This window comes from Microcaecilia unicolor, chromosome 7 (genome assembly GCF_901765095.1).
Source record: "Microcaecilia unicolor chromosome 7, aMicUni1.1, whole genome shotgun sequence".
In the NCBI taxonomy this organism is placed as follows: domain Eukaryota; kingdom Metazoa; phylum Chordata; class Amphibia; order Gymnophiona; family Siphonopidae; genus Microcaecilia; species Microcaecilia unicolor.
Genome location: NC_044037.1, coordinates 103,732,129 through 103,755,618, shown reverse-complemented (window position 1 = coordinate 103,755,618; position 23,490 = coordinate 103,732,129). Strand labels below are relative to the sequence as shown.

At 44.4% G+C, this 23,490-nt stretch overlaps 1 protein-coding gene across 10 annotated transcripts in view; it reads right to left on the bottom strand.

The window, feature by feature from the left end:
• FGFR1OP (FGFR1 oncogene partner) overlaps positions 1-23,418 on the bottom strand; it is a 192,372-nt gene extending 168,954 nt beyond the window's left edge. For 6 of the 10 annotated variants that reach the window (XR_003942774.1, XM_030209092.1, XM_030209097.1 and 3 more), the window contains exons 1-4: positions 17,820-17,904; positions 17,227-17,412; positions 11,817-11,870; positions 3,795-3,852 (exon numbers count right to left, since the gene is read on the bottom strand). Coding sequence is in view for 9 of the 10 variants with exons in the window: in XM_030209092.1 (XP_030064952.1) it covers positions 3,795-3,852; positions 11,817-11,870; positions 17,227-17,310 (196 nt within the window). In the remaining variant the exon portion in view is untranslated. Of the gene's footprint in view, positions 1-3,794; positions 3,853-11,816; positions 11,871-17,226; positions 17,413-17,819; positions 17,905-23,334 lie in introns of those variants that run through there. The other 4 variants (XM_030209095.1, XM_030209101.1, XM_030209094.1 and 1 more) reach the window with 3 other exon arrangements.
• Positions 23,419-23,490: the final 72 nt, after the last annotated feature.

Below are 23,490 nucleotides of genomic sequence, written 5' to 3'. Positions count from 1 at the left end.
CAAGGTCAGAGGAACTATAATAAACACAGTAGAGGTAACTCAGGGGGCTACACTGGGATGTGTTGTTGGTTGGAATCAGTGAGGGGTTGGTGGTGGAAGGACACCGCAAAGGGGGAAGGAGACCTCAGTGATAGCAAGGCAGTAGGTGTGGTCAATAGATTCAGGGAGGGACCCTCAGAACAGGCAAATAGGATATGTGGGGTCAAACATTGTACACTGGAGCATACAAAGGGAGCAAGCAATGCACAATCCCCCTTCTCCACTCTCAGCAACAGCAGAAATGGGTCAAAAAAGACCAGTTGCAGCTTGACTTCGGTCTAGGGCCCTGATGTTCGTTATCACGTGAAGATGTCCAAATTGTAACACCACGCTTGCCACATCTCTGACACGTCCCCAAAATGCCCATTCAGAAAATGCCTTGAGACATCTACCAGCTCACCTACCAGCTCACTTGGACGTTTTCTGTTTGAAGGTTCCAAAATAGCAATTTGGACATTTTTGGCAGATGGACCTTTTTTTAGCCATTTTGAGATGTCCCACACCTTCTCAATAGGCCAACAGCTGTGATTAACCATACACTAAACATGGTGCTATTCACTATCTGGATGGAGTTCACAGCCACACAGGGGCAAGCACATTAATCAACCTTCGAATGACTATTCCCTTCCCTACTTTACTCAAAGTGACCACCTAGACCACATAAGTGCAAGTTCAAGTTACCTATGCCAACTTATAAACAGGCATAACTACTACTACTTAACATTTCTAAAGCGCTACTCTGGTTACGCAGCGCTGTGCAGTTTTACAAATAAGGATAGTCCCTGCTCAAAGGAGCTTACAATCTAAAGGACGAAATGTCAAGTTGGGGCAGTCTAGATTTCTTGAATAGAGGTATAATGGTTAGGTGCCGAATGCGACATTGAAGAGGTAGGTTTTGAGTAGGGATTTGAAGATGGGTAGGGAGGGGGCTTGGCGTATGGGCTCAGGGAGTTTATTCCAAGCATAGGAAGAGGCGAGGCAGAAAGGGCGGAGCCTAGAGTTGGCGGTGGTGGAGAAGGGTACTGAGAGGAGGGATTTGTCCTGTGAGCGGAGGTTTCGGGTAGGAACGTAAGGGAAGATGAGGGTAGAGAGGTAATGAGGGGCTGCAGATTGACTGCATTTGTAGGTTAGTAGGAGAAGCTTGAACTGTATGCGGTACCTGATCGGAAGCCAGTGAAGTGATTTGAGGAGAGGGGTGGTATGAGTATAACAGTCCAGACAGAAGATAAGACGCGCAGCAGAGTTCTGAACGGATTGAAGGGGGGATAGATGGCTAAGTGGGAGGCCAGTGAGGAGTAGGTTGCAGTAGTCAAGGCGAGAGGTAATGAGAGAGTGGATGAAAGTTCGGGTGGTGAGCTCAGACAGGAAAGGGCAAATTTTGCTGATATTATACAGGAAGAAGCGACAGGTCTTGGCTGTCTGTTGGATATGCGCAGAGAAGGAGAGGGAGGAGTCGAAGATGACTCCGAGGTTGCGGGCAGATGAGACGGGGAGGATGAGGGTGTTGTCGACTGAAATAGAGAGTGGAGGGAGAGAAGAAGTGGGTTTGGGTGGAAAGACAATGAGCTCGGTCTTGGTCATGTTCAGTTTCAGGTGGCGGTTGGACATCCAGGCAGCAACGTGCCCACACGTGCTATACCAGTTTATTTTTCTAAGACACGCTAATTGCCAAACACATTTTATTTTTAGGGCTTTTTTTAGGTTCTTGCAGGCATTAAACTTGCAAAAAACCTAAAAGGAAAATTCCTTAAAAACAAATGCACTAATTTTGCAATTAGAATGTCTTAGTACAAGTACACCGGTAGAGTGCACCCACAAATACAGCATGCAGGGGGTACATGCAGTTTGTAAAAACGTATACAACGTGTGCATTATATTCATGAAAATATAGTAGTTCTTTTACTGAATGGAAGGTGTCATGCATAACAATTCCTACTGACCAGAGGACTAGGATTTACAGCCCAATAAAAAGTCAGTACTTGGCGTGTCAAGATGGCGACCTGAGCGTTTGTGTGGATCGAACACGGCGGATTTGTTGGTAGCCTTTTTCTTTCTTACCTTTTGCCGAAGTTATGCCCCACACTAAGAGGAAGGGGATAGTGAAAGGCCCGACGCCAATGGACCGAACTTCCTCCCCCGTTCCAACAAACGCTGGATCGAATTACCACGCCTATTCCCGTACCAAGGGTGAGCAAAGCCAATTTAGGGGCCGTTGGAGGAGCTATGGCCCCTTCGGACTGGGAAACATCACTTTCGCCCCCAGATAATCGACCTCGGTGCCCAGCGATATCAGGGCGGAGAGAGGAGGCAGTGGCTGCAACAGAAGGCGTTCAAACTCAAACCTCGGATGGCGCCGACTCTGTCCTGAACGCGGAAGAAACAACCTTGGAGGAAGAACCTCCCGCGGAGATAACTCTACAGGCGATATGGAAGACATTACAGGGCTTAAATCAGACGGTTTCAAAAACAGCTCGGGAAACCGCGCAACTAGTGAGTAAAATTGATTCTCTAACACTTTTGAAAAATCTAAGCAGGAGACAACTTTACAAACTGAGCTACTTCAGCAGGAAGTAAAAACTTTAAAATCTGTGACTGACTCTGACTGCAGATAAAATACTGGTACATAGGAAAATAGAACAATTTGAGAATTTCAATAGAAGATTGAACTTAAGAATATTACATTTTCCTTGGATTAAAGAATTGAGTCCTGTTGAAGTCTTCAAGAAGTATTTACAAGAAATCTTGCTATACCCAGATTCAGCTAGTCCTCCTTTAAATAAAATTTATTTACCAATTCCACTGCAAGCTGATCTGCGGGATAGCGTTAAAAAAAGCAATTTGAGAAATCTGCCTTCGGACTCTCATGACCAGCTGGATGTATCATTAATCTTAGAAACATCTCTTTCTGAAATAGATCAACGAAGAACTTTATTGATATCATCTGTTTTTGAACAGGACCTGAATTCAGTCTTGAAGTTATACTTTAAAAATGCTATGAAAACTTTCTGTGGTCAGAGAGTATGGGTATATCCTGATGTTTGCAAAACAACTCAAGATAGGAGAAAAAATTTTTTTGCTGTTTAGAGAGGAGACCCGAGCGTTGGGAGCTACATATTTACTTGCATATCCTTGCAAATGTCTGATTAAATATTAAGTATACCTTTTTTGAGCCAAACATCTTAAAGCATTTTTAGAAATGAAAAAACTGTCCATTAAACCTATAGAGTAAGTGATATCATCTGATTATAAAAGATATAAAGGGAATGTATAGGCCAGGCCATATATGCAAAGTTTCTTGTTTTCCTCTTTTGAGATCTCCTATTATCTAAATCACTCCCCCCTTTCACTGCCTAGTAGTGGTCTAATTAATTGTATAACTTGTTTTTTCCTAGGGCTAATGTGTGAGCCCGTAATTCTTGATATTTATAGTTAATTTTGTTCTTATTTTTATTATTCAAGTTATGCAATGTATTTCATTTGCATGTTAAGCGTGTAAAATTAAATTGATGAATAAATACAAAAATAAAAATAAAAATAAGTCAGCACTTTCAGATAAAGTGTACCAATAAGATAAGAAATTGTAAACCAGTACTTTCTTTATAGTCCACTGCAACAGCTGCAGCGTTCCAAAAGTCTTGGACTTTTTCTGTCCAAGTAGTAGATCATCACCAGTCCTGCTTTTACTGCCTTCCAATTCTACATAAACATTTCCATTGCGAGCAAAGACAATAATTTCAGAAGTTTTATGAGCTTACCATCTTTGGTATTTAAAAACTTCTTTAAGCTTTCATTCACAAGAGGGGTTTTGTTCTGCTGAAAAGCAAAAAGGTAGAGACAATTAACAATACAGCCAGAATCATCTTTGGGGCATATTAATCTAGTCTCTTAAGTCGATGGCCTTTGCTAATTTTTAATTCAGGGCTACTTTGGGTCCAAAAAGGCTGAAAGAGCTGACAAATATATATCTTTCCTGCAAGGTCATGACTGAGCATTGTATGCCGATGACATCCATCCCAATTTACCTAGACTTGTGTCACCCATATCTCTCCCTCCCCTTCCCACCCCCCACTATTATCCATCCTACTCCCTCCCTTTCCCACACCACCAAATCCAGCATATTTCTCTCCCTCCCCAGCTCTCCCATCAGACATCCAGTCACCCCTCCCTCCTGATTCTGACTTCCAACTCCGCACCCACCTCTATAGACAAGAGCAATGCCATCTTTCAGAATGGCAGAGGCTGACCCCTGATGGAGAAGTAGCCTAATGGTTAGCACACCGGGCTGAAAACCAGGGAATACGATCAAATCCCACTGCTGCTCCTTGTAATCTTGGGTAAGTCACCTAACCCTCCACTGCCTTAGATACAAACCTAGGGCCCAATATAGCACACCCAGTGGGCCAGCTGCTGAAATTCAGTGGAATTTAACCAGACAATGCCACTGAATAGTGACACTAACCAGCCAAGTCAAACCCAAGCAGAAGAGGGGTGTTCAGTGGCAGAGGTGGGGGGCAGCCAGGAGCTGTGTGCAGGTACCAGCAATATTCAATGCCGGTGTCTGCATATTTAACTGGGCACATAGGACCATATAAATAGCAGTTTTAATTTTGCCCAGTTATGCAGGTACTGGCACCTGCTTAACTATCAAGTTGCAGGCTGAAGGTAAACTCTCCCCGCCCCTAGCAACAAAGTGCAATCCTTCCCACTCACTCTGACCAAATCCTAACTGCCTCCAGGCCTACATTAAAAGTCCTGATGGTCTAGTGATGATCAGGGCAAGAGCAAACCCCACCCATTCCTGCCCCACACAGTTCCTGCTAGAGACTAGTGGCCATTTTCAATCAGGAACTTCAAGGGTTCACTCCTGCCCTGACCACCAGACCTTTTAATTTCATCATTTCTCTTATACTCTACCAATACCATGTAGTTCAAAGTGGATCACAAAAGAGAACTGAGACATTACTTAAGAGTTACAATCAATCAACAGATATAAAATTAATTAAGCAAAACATACCTATGCGTGCACCTAGTTTTATACAAGTGCCTCTCACTGAAAATTAAACTCAGGCACAGTGCTGAACATCTAAGAGCCATTTGAAAATTAACCTTCATATGTCCTCCATCCATCCTTTTTTTTTCCCTTGGAGAGAAAACCACTGTTTAGCTAGACAGGAGTCTTATCCTCCAAATTAGTTCCAGCCCATCCCACTGGGCTCCTCACTGAACTCTGCTCAGGTCCTGGGGGGAAAAAACCTTCCTTCCTCCTGCTCCATTATTACTGAGTCCTCTTTGTCCAGGCATTCTCCTCAAAGCTCCTTTCCATTCTGAATACTCCTCTGGGTGGTTCCCTGGTTCATTGTCCCATCCTTCTGCAGGTTCAACAGGGTAACCCTCCAAAGACAATGCAACTCTCTTCCTCTAGTCAAAGAATGGAGCCATAACGTCTTTACCCATGGGCAAACGAGAGAGCTGCCTGGGCCCAGCTAACAGGAGTCCATAAATAAAAGCGGTCCGGGGTTGGGGCATGGAGCGGTGAGGAGGGAAGTTAGGAGACTCCCAATCCGTAGCAGACACCCTCTCTTTCAGTCTTCGTCAGTGTTGGCGTGCTTCCTCATTCAGATTTTGAACTTAGTTACACTGCACACCTGCATTTGAAGGCCTTCAAAAATACAAAAAAGTATCACAAGAAAGGTCGCCCGGGCAACACTAAGATGGCCAACAAAAACGCACCTTCTTCACCATCCCCCAGTTCCAAATGGGCAGCAAAAATTATGGCTGAAGTGTGGGTAGCCATGAAGCATACCGGAAATTGCACACAATGGAGCAGAGGTTCGCTTCTATCTCTAATGAGCTTCAGGCTACACAGCAAAGAGTGAGTGCCACTGAAGACATCACAAAGGAGCTGGAAAAAGAACAGCCTCAACTGTCATTGAAGGTACGTGCAGACTGGAGGACAAACTGGATGAATTGGAGAATCGGTGCAGAAGAAATCTTCATTTAGTCTGCCTGTCAGAATCGCTGTTGAATCATGAGCTATGCACCTTTTTTGGAGAAATGGATTACAAATTCACTTCAGCTTACACAATCTGCTGGTCCCCTGCAAATAAGAGTGGGTACATCGGCTGGGACAAAAGCACGATAATATGGTGAAACCACAGGTAGTGATTTTTAAAATCCTGAATTATACCCATAAAATGGAGATTTTACAAGCACTCAGAAATGGGAAATCGCTGGAGTAAGAAGGTTAAAAAATATACTCTTTTTCCAGGACTATTCTGATGCAGTCTCCACCTCAAGGAAGGCAGTCTCACCGATATGTTCTAAATTGGTGCAGATGCAAATCTGGTTTAATCTGGTTACCCAGCTAGATTGAGAGTAACACATGAAGATGTCTTAAAACTTTTTGATCCTGCATCAGAGGCTGCCAAGTTGGTGGACCAGTTGAAGTCTGGGAGCCATGCATGAGTGCAGGGCTGGTCTTAGGCAGACTCCTGACGCAGGCCTGTACAGCCGAAACATAGCTGTGTCGTCCTTTTCTCCCCACTATTTTATGGCTAATAAAGGAAATATATTTAATTTTCATAATCAGAGTTTCGTCTTTTTCATGTTTTTATATTTTTAAACACAATTTTACTTTTGTTTTTATTTTTTCATTTTTACTTTCTATTTATTTTTGTTTTTGATAGTCATCTTCGCTGTTTTGCCTTCTTTCTTAGGCAGGGGTGGACATACAGGGCCTCATGCTCCCAGGGGCCCCAGCGGCCCTCCCCAAACCTACCTCAACACAATGCACCTTAGTGGTCTAGTGGCCTCTTCAGGGCAGGAAAGAACACCACTCTTTCCTGCCTGCTGTCACTGCCACATTCTTCAAAAATGGATGGCGAGACTTCCATGGCAGCAAGCAGAGCAGTGGTGTTCTTTCCTATCCTGAAGAGGCCACTAGACCACAAGGGCACATTAAGATAGGTTCAGGGAGGGCACTGCAAATAAATCTTTAAAAATACAAAAATCAACAGAGATACAATGGTTTCGACACCAACACTTTGCAAGTTGGTTGCATATGCCCTCAGACACCAAAAAGACTGGGGGCGGCGGCTCCAATCTTCAGACCTCTGCAACGGACATGGAGATGGTTGACAAAGCATTATGCACTGACCACGGCGTCCTCACCATTATTACCAATTAGGGGCAACCCAGCATTCCCTGTGGGGGACACGTCCAAGATATTCAAGAACTGGGAGGAACATGGAGTTAGATACCTGTTCCATGTGGTGACAGAGCAAGGCATGATAAAGCCATTCGAAGATTTGTGCACGGAATTCAAGTTGGACAAGAAAGATGCATTCGCATTTATGCAATTACGGCACTATATTCAGTCCCTTCCCAGCTCATCGCTTAGCGTGGGAAGATGGGAGACGTACAACACAATGTTGGGTCTGGATGATCAAACACGGATACCACTTAAATGCTTTCACTGCCTTCTTCGGGAACATGTAAAGAAATATGACTATGACAAAGATGCGAGACAGTGGACAGCAGATTTGGGAGTAACTGTTACAGCGGAACAGCTGGAAAATTGTGTACAAAGGACCTATAAATTGACTGAAAATGCATGCTGGCAAGAAACGCAATATAGATTTATCCTACGCCTTTATGTATCACCACACAGGACCTATAAAGCGACACTAAGACAATGATAACTGTGCAAAATGTGGTTTAGCAAATGCTCATCTAGGCCACATGTTTTGGTCATGCCAAAAGGTACATGAATTCTGGAAAGCCCTGGCAGAGCAGGTGTCAGACATGTGGAAAGTAAAATGGCACCACTCCCCGAGACAATTATTTCATAGATTTACAATACAAAGTCATAAACCGGCTGGCATGGAAACCTTTTTACAGAGGACAGTCTTAATGGGGAAAAGGGTGATCTTGCAAGTTTGGCTGTCTTCAGAAAGCCCAACGATATCACAGTGGAGAGCACTTATGATCCACATGTGTTCCTTAGAACGGAGAAGAATTACGGACTTAGCTTCCAAAAAAGGAGATGACTACTGTAAGATATGGGCCCCATTTTGGGAGACTTTAACTGCAACGACAAAAAGTAGAATATTAAACTCTTGAAAGTAAGGGAAGGGAGGGAGGAGAAGGCGGGATAGAGGGAGGGGGAGGATAATAGGGGGGGAAAAGGGGGGGAAATAAAAAAGGAAAACAGGGGGAACTGTTTTGGTTGTAAGGATTGTTATTAACATTGTATTTTACATGTTTGTTCTAAGTTTCCTTGTGTACCGATGTGAATAAACAAGATTAAAAAAAAAAAAAAATACAAAAATCTTGTCAGAAGGCGGTGGGGATAGGTAGGGGCGAGGATAGGCCAGGTAAGCAGCCAGAGGGCCCCACCTGGTCTGCACAGGGCCCCACAATTGCTAACAGCAACCCTACTTGACTGTTTGCTTTGGGAAGCGTGAAGCTACCAGGTCATACTGCAGTGCGCCTGAGGCAACCACAAGAATCAACAAAGACAGTCCCGAGATACTGGCGACCAGCGGCTCAGGACTGCGTGTTGTGGAGGTTGCATGTGAGCCCTAGCCCATGGCACCACCTCAAGTGTAGCCGCCATTGACTCCAACACTTGAACATAGCCCCAAGCTCAAGGACTCGGCAACCGCAAGAGGCTGTGCACTTGCGACATGAGCTTGAGCCTCGTGCCCTCCAGCAGGAAGACTTGCCCTTGTGCTGTGTTGAACCGGACCCCCAAATACTCCACCATCTGGGATAGGTGACTCTTGGAGAAGTTGATCAACCACCCGACGGACTGGAGCACTGCCACCACTCGCTGGGTAGCCCGCAGATTCTCCTGCTCTGATGATGACTTGATCAGCCAGTCGTCTAGATAGGGAAGTATTCAAATTCCTTCCTTACGCAGAAAGGCCGCCACCACAACCATATTTTTGGAAAAGGTGTGCGGGGCTGTAGCCAGCCCAAAGGGTAGCACCTGGAATTGAAAATGTCTCCCCAGTACATTAAACCGAAGAAATCGTTGATGTGGTGGCCGGATTGGAATACATACTCCTGTGGCTGCACCGCCAATATCACCGCTCGTAGAGTTGCCATACATAAATGTCGAACCCCGAGGAATTGATTTACCTTCCTGAGGTCGAGAACAGGCCTGAAGGAACCTCCTTTCTTCAGTACCATGAAAAGCATAGAGTACCAGCCTGTGCGCCTCTCGAGCAGGGGAGCTGGAACTAAGGCCCCCAACTGCCACCAGATCCTACAATGTTGCTTTGATTGCTGTCGCGCACCGGGATTCCAAGAAAGAATCTCTTGACAGGAGAACCAAACTCTAGTTTATAACCCTCTCTGATAACCTCAGCCAACCCTCTATTGCCAATACCAAATAGTGAACCAGCACCCCATCATTGCGAAGAATGACCAGCTGTTTCCTGTTGGGCTGCTGAGCCCACTTCTTTTTTTTAACACTATGAAAGGAAGATCGCTGTTGGAACCAGGAACGCTGGAAGGATGAAGATGCCCGACCTGGGTGATAATGGCGAGCCTCCTGAAACCAACACCTCAAAGGGCTGGTCTTAGCCATCGCCCTGAGCTTATCCTCCAGAAGCCGTTGTGATTTGGTATTCCCCAAAAACTTAATCTTCTCCAAGTCCTCACTAAACAGAAGTTTGCCTCGAAAGGGCAACTTGGTTAAGACTTTGTTTGGACACCCGCGGCCCAGTGCCATACCCAGAGCAACCTGCGCAAAGTCACTGTCAAGGCCAACTGCTTTGCTGAAGTTCACACGAGATCATATAAAGCATCTACCAGGTAGACCAATCCTGCTTCCATCTGGGGTAAAACCGCCATCACAGAGGGCGCAGCATCCTGAAGCCCGGGCCACGTACAAACTATAAACAGAAGCTTGGAAGGCCAGTGCGGACACCTCAAAGGAACGCTTCAAAGAAGCTTCCAGGCGCTGATCCTGCATGTCCTTGAACGCAACCCCCCATCCACCAGGAGGGTGGTCGTCTTGGTGACTGCCGTCACCAGTGCATTTACACTAGGTAGGACAAACTTTTCTGCATTGCTTCTTGCCAGTGGATACAAGCGAGACATGGCTTTGGCTACCTTAAGAGACAAATCTGGATCAATTCTACAATTTTGGGGGGTTGCCGGCAACTATTAGAACAGGTCTTTCTCTGGGCAGCCCCGGGGTCCTTCCTTCTGATGCGACTTCCTTTTGCCGCATGGGAGATTGCCAGAGGAAGGCGTGCTCTAATAGTTGATGGCAAACCAAGTTTGTAGGTTCTGAATTATTTTTAGTACTTACTCTTAACATTCCTATAATTTGTGGGTCTAAGAAACCTCATCTGCTTTAGCAAATTTGTTTATATGGACAAACAAGATTAGGCTTTTAGTTCATTTAGTAAACTGCACCACAAGTTAAGAAAAAACATTTTAAAGCATCATACTAAGATGTTTGAATGCTATTAACTTATAGAGCCAATTTAAATTATACACCAAGGAAAATTCTTGGACTGAAATTGAAGTGACTATTTTTTTTTAATATGCCATTTGGTTTGCTCTCCTCTTTTCCCTCTACCCCTCCTCCCGATAAATCTTGTTGGCCATATGCAGCTCACTGTTACCTCTTTCATTAAGCCAACCTGACATATTGTAAGCTTTTATCAAATAATGGCATCAAAAGCCTGCCTGTGGGATATATAGTCATTGTTTACTTGGGTTGGTTCTGCATAGGTTTAAAAAAAAAAACGGCACAGAAGAGGGAATTCGCTACAGGTTTTCATTCGAGGCCTTTGTTATATAGGTGTATACCTGATTATCATGATTGTTATTAATAACACTATCCAACGTATATAACTCTTTAAATTCACAGTATGCTGTCCCTGCTTCTTGAAGTTTACAAAAAACAGAGGGACTGACAAGTAACACAGACAAATTGGGGGTACGAGTTAAAAAAGTAGGATCAGCTAGAAGGAGTAAGGCCTCTTCAAAGTATCAGCGCTAGGGTAGTAGGTTAAGTTGAACTGAAGAGGCCTAACTTACTCAATTACTTGAATCATCAGGAAAATCTTTGCCTGAGAAAAAGCAACCCAAGAGGTGGGAAGGGCCTTAAATAATTAAATACCACTAGCAGTTGAAGTGTCCCTATCTTCTCTGAAAATAAAACTTAGAACTGTAGCAAACAAAACAAAAATGCATGAAGCAACATAATTTAGACATAATACCAAAAAAACATGAGTTATGTGGGTATTTTTAAATTTTGTGTCTGCTGTTTTTTTTCCAGTTTATAATAAAACAATTTTATGCTAGTTATTACTTCGTAAAATAATTTGGCTCTAGACTATTTTGAATACAGTGCACATCAAGTCTCAATAAATACTACATTTTTGGTTCAAATTTTCAGAATTTAAATACAAATATATATAATGTCCCACCCTCTGCAGTCTTTTTTTTTTTTTTTTTCAACCTGCCATTGGTTAGTGTCTATCACCTAACTCCAGTTTTTACCTACATTCCTTCAGGGAAAAATTAAGTACTTATTACACAGAAAGTCACATAAGAAATGCCATAAACACGTGCACTAAAGAATGAGCCAGGCTCAAGAACATCTTGAACATTTATGTAATAAAGGTCTTCAGCACGTGGTATTACAAGTATAAAAGCATAATCTTCAATGTATCACAAACACTTCAAAGAGTATAGAGGGGGATAAACAGTAATTCTAAATCAACAACTTCTTTATAGTTTTGTCATCCTACCTCTATTTTCTCTTGCTCTTCAAGGGCCAGAAATACAGCTGCTCGTAGCTCTGCCTAACACACAAACATATAAAATAAATTTTATAGAAAACTAGTTAAAAAAGGCCCGTTTCTGTCAGAAATGAAAAGGGCGCTAGCAAGGTTTTCCTTGGAGTGTATGTTTGAGAGTGTGTGTGAGAGATGTAGAGTGTGACAGACAGAGAGTGTGTCAGAGACAGTGTATGTGATAGACAGAGAGAGTGAGTGTGCACCCCCCCCCCCCTCTTTATGGTCTGAGGCCCCTCTTCCACCCCCACATTTCTGGTCTTAGGACCCCCCTCACCTCCCTTCCCCCCCCCCATGTCCACTGACCCTCCCCTCCCCGCCCCCCCCCTGCAGCCTCCCATGTCCAGCGACCCTGCTGTCTCACCTGCCCCTCCTTCATCCACCCAGGTTGTGTTTAACAAAATCTTCGTGGCAGGCAGGAAAGATCCACGTTCCTGCCTGCCCGCTGCTGGCGCTGACGCTCCCACGCTGCCGGATCGGTGTTGAAAATGGCCGCTGAGACTTCTGTTGAAGTCTTGGAGGCCGCCCTTGTAAGTATCGGCGGCCATTTTGAATAGCGATCCAGCATCGGGGGAGCGTCAGCGCCAGCAGCGGGCAGGCAGGAACGTGGATCTTTCCTGCCTGCCACGAAGATTTCGTTAAACACAACCTGGGTGGATGAAGGAGGGGCAGGTGAGACAGCAGGGTCGCTGGACATGGGAGGCTGGAGGGGGGCAGGGGGAGAGGAGGGTCGCTGGACATGGGTGGCTGCAGGGGGGGCGAGGGGAGGGTCGGTGGGCATGGGTGGCTGTGTGGGGGGGGGCATGTTTGATGTGCCGGGGGGGGCTTTGTTTCCGCGCTTGTAGTTTTTTGATGTGCCGCTCCCTGCCACTTGCTCCGAAGTGGCAGGGAGCGGCGCAATGACAGCTGATTCCCAGGCAGGGGAAGGAGTATTACTCCTCCCCTTGCCTTGGAATCAGCTGTGAGTGACATCACCCTGGCTATGGAGCCTAGCTCAGCAACTCCAGGAGCCACGGGCACAGGCAGTCCCCCATTAGAACGTTGGTGGTGAGAATTATTATATAGGATACTTCCAACATGACATTAATGACATAGGGGAAATCAGCATCATGAAGTTACTCACCTATAGAAAGTGTTCTACGAGGACAGCAGGACACAATTTCACAGATGGGTGACATCACCTGAAAGAGCCTGGCGCAGACGCACTCTCCAATGTTCTAAAGGGAAGGTTTTTGGAGCAGCACTGTGCATGCATGCAACTGCTTGACTGCAAGTTGCACGCAGTACGAAGGCAGTCTAATATTATAGCTATCAGAATGCAATAGGGGAGGAGGGCGGGTATGTGGAATTGGAGGTCCTGCTGTCCTCTGAGCTCACCTGCTACAGGTGAGTAACTTCACTTTCTCTGAGAACAAGCAGGGCAGTATAATTCCAGAGAAGGAAATTCCTAGTTACTTGGCTTACCAAAACAAAAAGGGGAAAATTGAGAACAAGGCGTGGAACATGCTAAGGCCAACAGAGACCACCACATGGAACGTTCTAACCAAAGAACTTTTTTTTTTTTTTTTGCATGGCAGGCGGGAGGAGAGTGGGTACAGCCTAGAACGGAAACATAATAGGCCTGGAGGTGGACTGTTAGATTCTAGACCCTGAATACGTTCTGCAGGAATAACTGACCAAACTGGCTGTTGCTTCAGGAATTTTGCTCAGTGCAGTAGTGGGATATGAATATGTGGACCGAAGACCAGGTTGCAGCCTTGCAGATCTCCTCAATAAAGGCTGATCTTTGGTGAGCCACTGACACTACCATGGCTCTGACAATTGTGAGCCACGACATGGCCCTCCAGAGTCAGCCCAATTAGGGCACAAGAAAAAGGAGATGCAATCTGCTAGCCAATTGGATAAAGTGCAGTTCTCAATAGCTGCCCCATCCTGATTGGGTCAAATGAAACAAAAAAATGAATGGACTGACTATGGGCTTTAGTTCACTCCAGATAGAAGGCAGGGCTCTCTTTCAGTCCAAGTTGGGCAGCGGGCTTTCACCAGGATGGGCATGAGGTATCGGGGAAAAATGTTGGCAGAACTGACTGGTTAAAATGGAATTCCAACACTACCTTAGGAAGGAACTAAAGCCTGGAGCTCGCTGACCCTGTGAGCTGAAGTAACTGCCACTGAAAACAAGACCTTCCAGGTCAAGTACTTCAGATGGCAAGTATCAAGCAGCTCAAATGAAGCTTTCAACAGCTGGGTGAGAACAACATTGAGATCCCATGACACCAAAGGAAGTCTGATTGAGGGTAACATCAAAAGCAAATCTTTCATGAAGTGAAAAACTAAAGCTAACAGAGATGGGCTTACCTTCTACCCGCTAAGCGCCAATCGCACTGAAAACTCTTACAGTTAGTTTTGACACCAGACTCAGAAAGGTGCAGAAGGAATTCAAGCGGTTTACGTATAAAAAAGGAGAAAAGATCTAGGGCCCTGACCTCACTCCAGATGGCAAACCTCTTCCATTTAAAATTATATGACCTTAGTGTAATCCTTCCTAGAAGCAAGCAGGACCCTGGAAACCCCCTTGTCTAGGCGGAGAAAGTCAACCTCTAATCTCTCATCATCCAGGCCATGAGGGCCAGGAACTGGAGAATGGGATGCAGAAGGGTCCCTTTGTTCTAAGTGATGAGGGTTGGAAAACACTCCAGTTTCCAGTTCTGAAGACTAGGGAACCAAATCTGTCTCAGTCAGTCATTAATAATCAGAATCATACTCTCGGATCTTGCTTGAGTTTCAGCAAAAGGTTTTCCCTATTAGAGTTATAGGAAGATACACATACGGAAGGCCTTCTCCCCAATACATGAGGAAGGCATCATCAAGTTTGAGACCACTGGGAAGCCAGAGTCCATTGGGCAACTCTCAAATGTAGGTCAGCCATGGGAGTGACATGCACCATGGAGGCCATGTGGCCTAACAATCTCAACATCTGCTGAGCTGTGTCCTGCTTGCTGCTTTGGACTTGCGAGGCAAGCACTATCAAAGCATCTGCTCTGACTTGGGGCAGAAAAGACTGAGCCTGCACCACAACGAGCAGGGCTCCTATGTATTCCAATCGTAGAGCTCGAAGAGGGTGGGACTTGGGGTAGTTCAACAATCAATGAGGAAATCTATTTGGCTCCAGAACCCAAATAGTTCTCCACATTGATTCTTGCACTCTCTCCTGTGATGTGCTCTTGACCAGGCAATCATCCAGGTAGGGAATCATGTAAACTCCCAGTCTGCGTAGCGATGCTGCAACTACTGCTAGACACTTGGTGAAGACCTGGGAAATTACACGAGGCCGAAAGGCAAAACAAGATACTTCCTGTGGCTGGGAAGTATCGAAATGTGGGTAGAGGCACCCTTCAAGACGAGAGTATAGCCAATTATTTTCCTGAATCATGTGAATCAGGGTGCTATAGTTTTTTGGGCATAAGAAAGTATGTGGAATAGAATCCCTTCTCTTCATTCCCTGGTGGAACGGGTTTGACCACATAGGCCTGTAGAAGGGCAGAGATTTTCTCCACAAGAACCTGCTTGTGCTGAGAGCTGATGTAAGATGTTCTCGGTTGGCAAATCTGATGGTGTCTGATGCCAATAAAGTTTGTAAATGAGTCAGACTACTTGAAGAACCCACTGGTCAGTGGTTATAACGGGCCACCTTTGATGGAAATATTTCAGCCTCCTTTCCACCAGTAGCAGTCTGGGACAGTTTCTTGGATTGCAGTTCTACTCTCCTGCAGCCAGACAAAACCTCATCCCTTGCTTTGACTGGGCAGCGTCAGCATCAAGGACTTGAGCTCATGGTCTGCAGTGCCGGAGAGGAAGCGGCAGTGTTAGCGTCAGGGACTTGAGCGCATGGTCAGCAGCACAGGAGAGAAGGAGGCAGCGCTAGTGTCGGGGACTTGAGTGCACGGTCAGCAGCACAGGAGAGAAGGAGGCAGCGCTAGTGTCGGGGACTTGAGTGCACAGTCAGCAGAGCCGGAGAGGAGAAGCAGCATTAGCAGCGGCAACGCTGAAGGAAGAGGCAGAGAGTTTTGAGCTGAGCAGTGTGAGCACTAGCACTGGGGGAGAGGAGGCAGCAAGGTCAGCACGTGGTCATAGTGCCTATGGAGAGCAGGTGGTTGAAGGAAGTGTGTAGACTCCATTTTAATTGTTCACATCCTTCCGAAGTAAGGCTATAATGTTTGAAAATCCATGTCCCAAATTATTATTGCTCTTAAGTTCACCTCCTTGTACTTTGCCTACTTAGGTGGGATGGGGGGGGGGGAGAGGACAGGAAGCAAAGCGAAAAGTCATCCTGGCAGCCTGGGTAGGATGAAGCTGTGCTGGAAGGGAGAGAGACTGCTAGAGCTGTTTCGGGAGGGAGGGAGTGTTGGAGTTTTGCTTGGAGAGAGAGAGAGAGAGTGACAGGAAAAGAGTGCTAGAGCTGTGAGAAAGGGAGAGGGCTGGGACTGTGATGGGAGGGAGGGTGGGGGTTTGGGCTGGACTGGGAGAGGATTATGGCTGGAGTTGTGTTGGGAGAGAGAGGTGGGGGAGAGAAGTGCCAGGACCTTCAGGGAAAAACTTTTTGGTTACAGTACACTACTTATGCCTGAACTGTAACCAAAAGTCTTTCCATGAAGGTCATAAGAACATAAGAGTAGCCATACTGGGTCAGACCAATGGTCCATCTAGCCCAGTATCCTGTTTTCCAAAGAGTGGCCAAGCCAGGTCACAAGTACCTGGCAGAAACCCTTACTACTCCTCCCGATATCTCTCTCTCCTCCAACAGTCTCCCCACTGCCTTTGATCTGGATGAGCACTTTCACATTAGGATTACTACTATGCTTAGATCTTACATTCCCCTTCCCTCCTCAACCTCCTGACACTTTTCTTTCCCCTCCCCCAGAACAGCTACAATCCATACCGTTCTCCCTCCCTCTCTCTCAGTACAGACCCAGTCCCCATCCTCTGTCCTTTCAAATATTGAGCTTCCTAGACCAGAGCTGTTTTGTTTGAATAACTGGTTAAACCGTGAATAGCATTTTAAAAGGCATATGACAGTTCTGAAAGTTTAAATTACAGTACCACATCGATTTTCACTTCAGTTTCAGTATTACATTTTGTTGTAATTACACTTTATGGCCAAAAATGCATGCTGTTTTAATTGCACAATTAAATATGATTAAAATGTTTAATCGTTGCCCACCCTTAGTATTTTCCAATAGAGCAAAAAGTTGTACCTTTCAAACTTTTGTCAGCACCCAACTTCAGACACCAGCTTCTACAGCAATACTATTACTACTGCATTCATTTGAGACTATTCAGAGATACAACAATGTCCAAAGCTCACCTTGATTTTGTTAAGGACACCGCTGTTTTCTAGAGTCTGAACCAATAGATCCCGAAGCTCTGTGTCCTCTTCCATTGCAGACATATTTCTTTGCCAAACAGAAGTTTATCAGTATCTGAAACTCATTCACCATGCCAGAGTGTCATACTCAGAATCCAGCAGCAAGAAAACTAGAAATGGGAAATTCTAGAGGAAAACAGAAACAAAACTTAAGTAAATTAAATCGCCAAGTACCAAAAGCAGTTTTTGTAAAATGTAAGTTCTGACCATCATAAGATTTAACATAATGCCGTACACCATTTGCTGTAGGGTTGCATTTAAATCCTCTTCTACTTGCAGGAAAACAAATCAGCACAAAAGCGATAAAAAAAATACCCAAGGCATTTAATTCATCACATAAGAAACACAGATAAAGGTCAAATACCAACAACAACACTGACTCCAAAAAGTAAAGTAAGAGTCACACACGTTTGGTGCCCTCATACAAGCCGAACACTCTTCTTCACATACGACCGGCAACCCTTTCTCACTCCTCTACCGCGGTCTACCATGTATCCCATTCTGACATTTCCCAACACCCCAGGCCCACCTACCAACTCACGTTTGAGATCGCCAGTACCAGCCAGCCCTACTGTTTTCCTTCTCCAGCCTCCCGCCACCTTTGCCGCAATGTTTTCCCTCAGCCTTGTCCCGCCCCTTCTGATGTAACTTCCTGTTTCCGGCAGGACAGTCACACAGATGACAGATGATCGGAGCCGAGCAAAGACAGGATGAGAGAGAAGCGAGGGTCCGGGGAAAGAAGCTGCGGTACAGGTTTAGATTGAGAACAGGAGACGGTACGAGGCTATCTAGCCCATAAAAGATTATTAGAAATAACGGACTGCCTAATGTGTGGTCCATCTGTAAAAAGTCAAAAGCTGTTTCATTTGGATAGCTAGTGCCTTAAAAGGTGGTGGAGAAAAAATTTTTTTAATTTGACAACGTTTTAATTTATTTGAAAGCTTCCCCTATGTAGATATAAATATTATGAAATAAAAACTGAATATCAGCTTTAAAAATTATTGTAGCTGGTGGAAACAGCACTTATAAAGGCTGTACTTTGTGCTCATTTATCTACAATGTTCTATACAATACAGTAATACATGGCCAAATGTCAGTGAGGATATCCTATTTACTAATGGGTTCAGCTTAACTGTTGTTTATGTATTTAGATTTTGCTCACACCTTTTTCAGTAGTAGCTCAAGGTGAGTTACATTCAGGTACACTGGGTATTTCTCTGTCCCAGGAGGGCTCACAATAAGTTTGTACCTGAGACAATGTCTGCCTTGGGAAGCCTGCTGTTATAAAGATTGTAAGTAAAATTAAACTCTCCTTTCATTGAGGCACATGGAATCACATCTTCACCTCATCTCTTGTTCAAATGGATGATTCTGTTTTGACCATATTTCAGGGACAAATGCGTTTCATAAGTCAAAATAATAAAAATAATTTTCTTTCATGCAGATAGCACTCATTTGTATAAGCCCCTAATTTATTTATTTATTGGGATTTATTAACCGCCTTTATGAAGAGTTTCACCCAAGGCAGTGTACAGCAGGTACAATTTAACCAAGAATAAACATTAATATAATAAAAGAGGTAAACTTGAAAATAATAATTTGAAACTTAATAATAGAACTACCATGAAACAGTATCAAAAATATACACAAACAGCACTGGAATTCAAATACCAGAAATATAGTGCAGGTGCTTATAACAGGTGTTTGCCGAGGACAGCAGGCTTTATTTTTTTATTACATTTGTACCCCGCGCTTTCCCACTCATGGCAGGCTCAATGCGGCTTACATGGGGCAATGGAGGGTTAAGTGACTTGCCCAGAGTCACAAGGAGCTGCCTGTGCCTGAAGTGAGAATTGAACTCAGTTCCCCAGGACCAAAGTCCACCACCCTAACCACTAGGCCACTCCTCCACTCATATTCTTTATATTCTTACAAGTGGGTGACGCCGACCCGCGTTGCCCAGTCTGCAATTTACCAAAGATCAATGAGAGCTTTGTGGAGTGTGAGACACGCTCCACTGCGCATGTGCGAGTACGCAATCTCCTCAGGTTAATACTACAGCAAAAAAAGTAAAAAGTACGAAGGATACAACTTCAAGGGGAGGCGTAGGGATTGTGAGAATATAAAACCTGCTGTCCTCAGAGAACACCTGCTACAGGCAAGTATCAGCATGTTCTCCGAGGACAAGCAGGCTTGTAATTCTCATGAGTGGGGAATCCCTAGCATCCAGGCTCACCAAAAACAACAAACATTGGTCAACTGGGTCTCACAACGGTGAGGACATAACACAGATTAACCTGAAACTATATACAATCTGAATGAGAGTGCAGTCTGGAACAGAATAAAATGGGCTTAGGAGGGTGAAGTTGGATTTTCGACCCCAAACAGATGTTGCAACACTGCCCAAACTGACCACAATGAATATCCATAACACATTTGCATGCAGTGCCTCCGCTGCATGCATATCTCTCTCATGAATTACGTTCAAGATATGCACGACTGTATACAAAATCATTCAAGCGGAAGCCCCAAGCTACATGCTAAACCTTGTGGACCTACCTCCAAAAAACGCCACAAGATCATCCCGCAAATTTCTCAAAATTTCTCAACCTACACTTCCCGAGCTGTAAAGGACTAAAATACAAGCAGACGCACGCCACCACCTTCTCTTACATAAGCACTCAATTATGGAATGCATTGCCTACAGACCTGAGAACAATCGACGAAACTACTGTCTTCCGCAAATCTCTGAAGACATATCTCTTCAGCAAGGCCTACAACGAGAACCGATAATCACACCTGTACACCTCACCAACCCACTCAATTAGAAAAAAAACCCACCTTCTATAAACTATCCTAATCACTCCCTTCCTTCTTCTTTCTCCCCTTATCTAATTTCTGCACAATACTAAATGTATCTGCTACCCTATAACGACAACTTACAAAACTATGTAAGCCACATTGAGCCTGCAAATAGGTGGGATACAAATGCAATAAATAATAATAATAATTACAGTAAGGAATGGCTTCCTGACCAGGTTCAGATTGTTCTGTCAAACTACTATCATGTTTTTCATTATCATGCTACCCAAGATCTTCTGCTATTACTAAATGTACATTTTCTTTATAATTCTTATATATTTCTTAATATCTCTTACTATGTTTGCTTGTTAAAATTCTACCATGTTTTATCATTATCATGTCATCCAACATCCTTCTGCTATTACTAATTGTATACTTTCTCATGTATTCTCATTATTCATGATGTATTGTAAGCCACATTGAGCCTGCAAAGAGGTGGGAAAATGTGGGATACAAATGCAACAATATAAATAAATAAATTGTGGATATCCTGAAAACTTGCCTGCCTGGGGTGCCTCCAGGACTAAGTTTGGGAACCATTGGGTTTGCCTAACTATCATCAGAGGCAGACATAGTCATATAATTAACATTATAATTGTGTTCAGATTTGGGTAATAACAGAACACGCTGTTATCAGATCATATTAGGAAGCTCGAAGTCAACGTCTGCTGAATATCAAACAGCTAATAGTTTAAAGCCTAGATTTTTGATTGCTGAACTCATGCTGACTCATTTCCACGCCACCAGATTTGTTCCTGTCATTCAGCTCCAACTCTTTTATTGATGCTTTCCCTTAGCCTTCATTACTCCTAGGATGAATATACAGTGCCGTAGCGAGGGATAATGGCACCCGGAGCGGGTTGCCGCTGTGCACCCCCCCCCCCCCCCCGCGTGCAGCACGGCGCGACTCCCCCCCAGATCGCATTCTTACCTGCGGGAGGGCCGATCCGCCCCGAGTGCACGTCACTCGGAGCTGCGTCGGCCCCGCTGGTTCCCTGCTCTCTCTGCCCCGGAAGTAACCTGTTCCGAGGCAGAGAGAGCAGGGAACCAGCGGGGCCGGCACCCCCGGAGCAGACCGCCCCCCCTTCCTACGCCACTGTGAATTTATACATTATTTAATATCTCTCTTATAAACAGTAATAAACAATATTAAGTGAATTTTTATAATATGCCACTGCAGTCCACAAAACAATAGGAGCAAGTTCCCATAAACCATCTTTCTCTTTTGATCTAGGCACAGAAAAAAAAAAAGATTTTAAATGCTCCCAGGTTTCAACCTACTACTATTTATCACTTTAATAGCGCTACAAGGCATACACAGCTCTGTACACCATACATGAAAAGACAGTCCCTGCTCAAACAGCTCACAATCTAAATAAGACAGGTAAACAGGCAGAACAACTAAGAGGTAATGGAATTAAAGAGGAGGGGATAAAAGGTACAGGGCAAGTGAGTAGTGGTTAGGAGTCAAAAGCAGCGTCAAAGAGGTGGGCTTTTAGCCTGGACTTGAAAACGGCCAAAGACGGGGCTAGACATATAGGCTCGGGAAGCCTATTCCAGGCATGAGGTGCAGCGAAATAAAAGGAACGGAGTCTGGAATTAGCAGTAGAGGAGAAGGGGACAGACGAGAGATTTATCTACAGAGCCGAGTACCCGAGGGGGGGGGGGCTGTAATGCTATAAATTTACAGCCTGTCTTACTAATAGACTGCTCAATGAATACCGTGGATTCTTTTGGATTCGTAATAAGATATATGAAACCTTTATTAGAGGAACTAAATTCTACAATTGGTTAATATATACATATACATACTGGTTAGCACATATACACTGATTAGCTATATGAAAACAATGGTTACATCACTGATCTCTACATCTCTCAGACCAGGAAAAGAAGCAAACACAATGATTAAGACAATTATTACATCACTGGCCTCTACATGTAAGCAATGCAAACAGTTCTTTGACCAGGAAAGAAACAATAATTACATACATACACACATCACTGATCTCCATCATCCAAGCTCTTATCAGCTGAGGAGGGCCCGACACACTCACAGTGAAAGAGCTTGGAGCTTTTTGGACCAGGAACAGATTTCTGCGTAGCCCGTACATTGCTCACAGATGAACCCCACTGTGCTGTGACAAGCCCTCCCTTTTAGTCTCATGTCCAGCTTTGGAAAGTTACAGAATGTACATGAGGATGCAGTCACATGCTTCCAGCCCAAGTAAACAAACCACTGGCCAGGTGGTTCATCTCCCGAGCTTGAGCATATCCTCTTTCCCTCCTGCACAAACTGAATTGGTTTGAGACATGCCTTATCTTCCACATTCCAACGTATTTTTGTATTCACAAGGAAAGTTAGTTTTGGTCAGAAAGACAAGATTTCAGAGGGTATTATCGGACAAAAGCAGGATTGAAAAGCAATCATTTAAAATAGCACTTAAACAATGAATGAAACAGAATTACTTCCAATCAACAATACAGACCCCAAGTGCACTAGTCGATCCAGACAGGGTTGAAAAACAATCTTTAAAATTCTATTCCATTACAGGGGCGTAGGGAGAGACAAGAGTTGAGAGGTACTGGGGAGCTGCAGAGTGAATGCACTTATAGGTCAGTAAGAGAAGTTTGAATTGAATGCGGAAATGGATAGGGAGCCAGTGAAGTGACTCGAGGAAAGGGCTAATGTGAGCATAGTGACTTTGGCAGAAAATGAGTCACGCAGCAGAGTTTTGGACTGATTAATGTTTTTGATGTGGAATATAAATGTGAATAGATAGAAACTGTAAATATTAAGCACCTGATTTTCATAACATCTGTTTTAGTGGTGCTTTACCGAATAAAACACTTGCTAGGGAGTCTCTATAACCAACCCCTCCAAATGACACGCTGATTACAATTTATAACAAATTACTACTCTACCTATGAAAAATTATTCCGTTATCATACTTCCTCTGTGTGCATCCGTATGCTGCACAAGCTAGCATGTTTGAAAATATAAGTGAAATTAAATAAAAAGGCTACCAACAATAAAGAACTGCAACATGGAAGCAGCAGCTCATAGGTTTGCTTGCTTTGGGTGTACGCAGAACGACGGCTGCGCGGAGAGGGAAACAGACAAACCTAAGTGGCTTCAACTTTTTGACGTTATGCCGTCTCCTGTTCTCAAGCAGACTTCCTTACCTCGTATTGTCTCCTCCTGGTCTCAATCTAACCTCTTTGCAGTACAATTACAAACTCCGTCTTGTATCGCGTGCTCCCTTAAGGCGCAACTAAATTTATGACGTATGAGAAGTTGCCCTGCCCCTCTGTCATCATGGCAACGCGGAGACGCTGGGA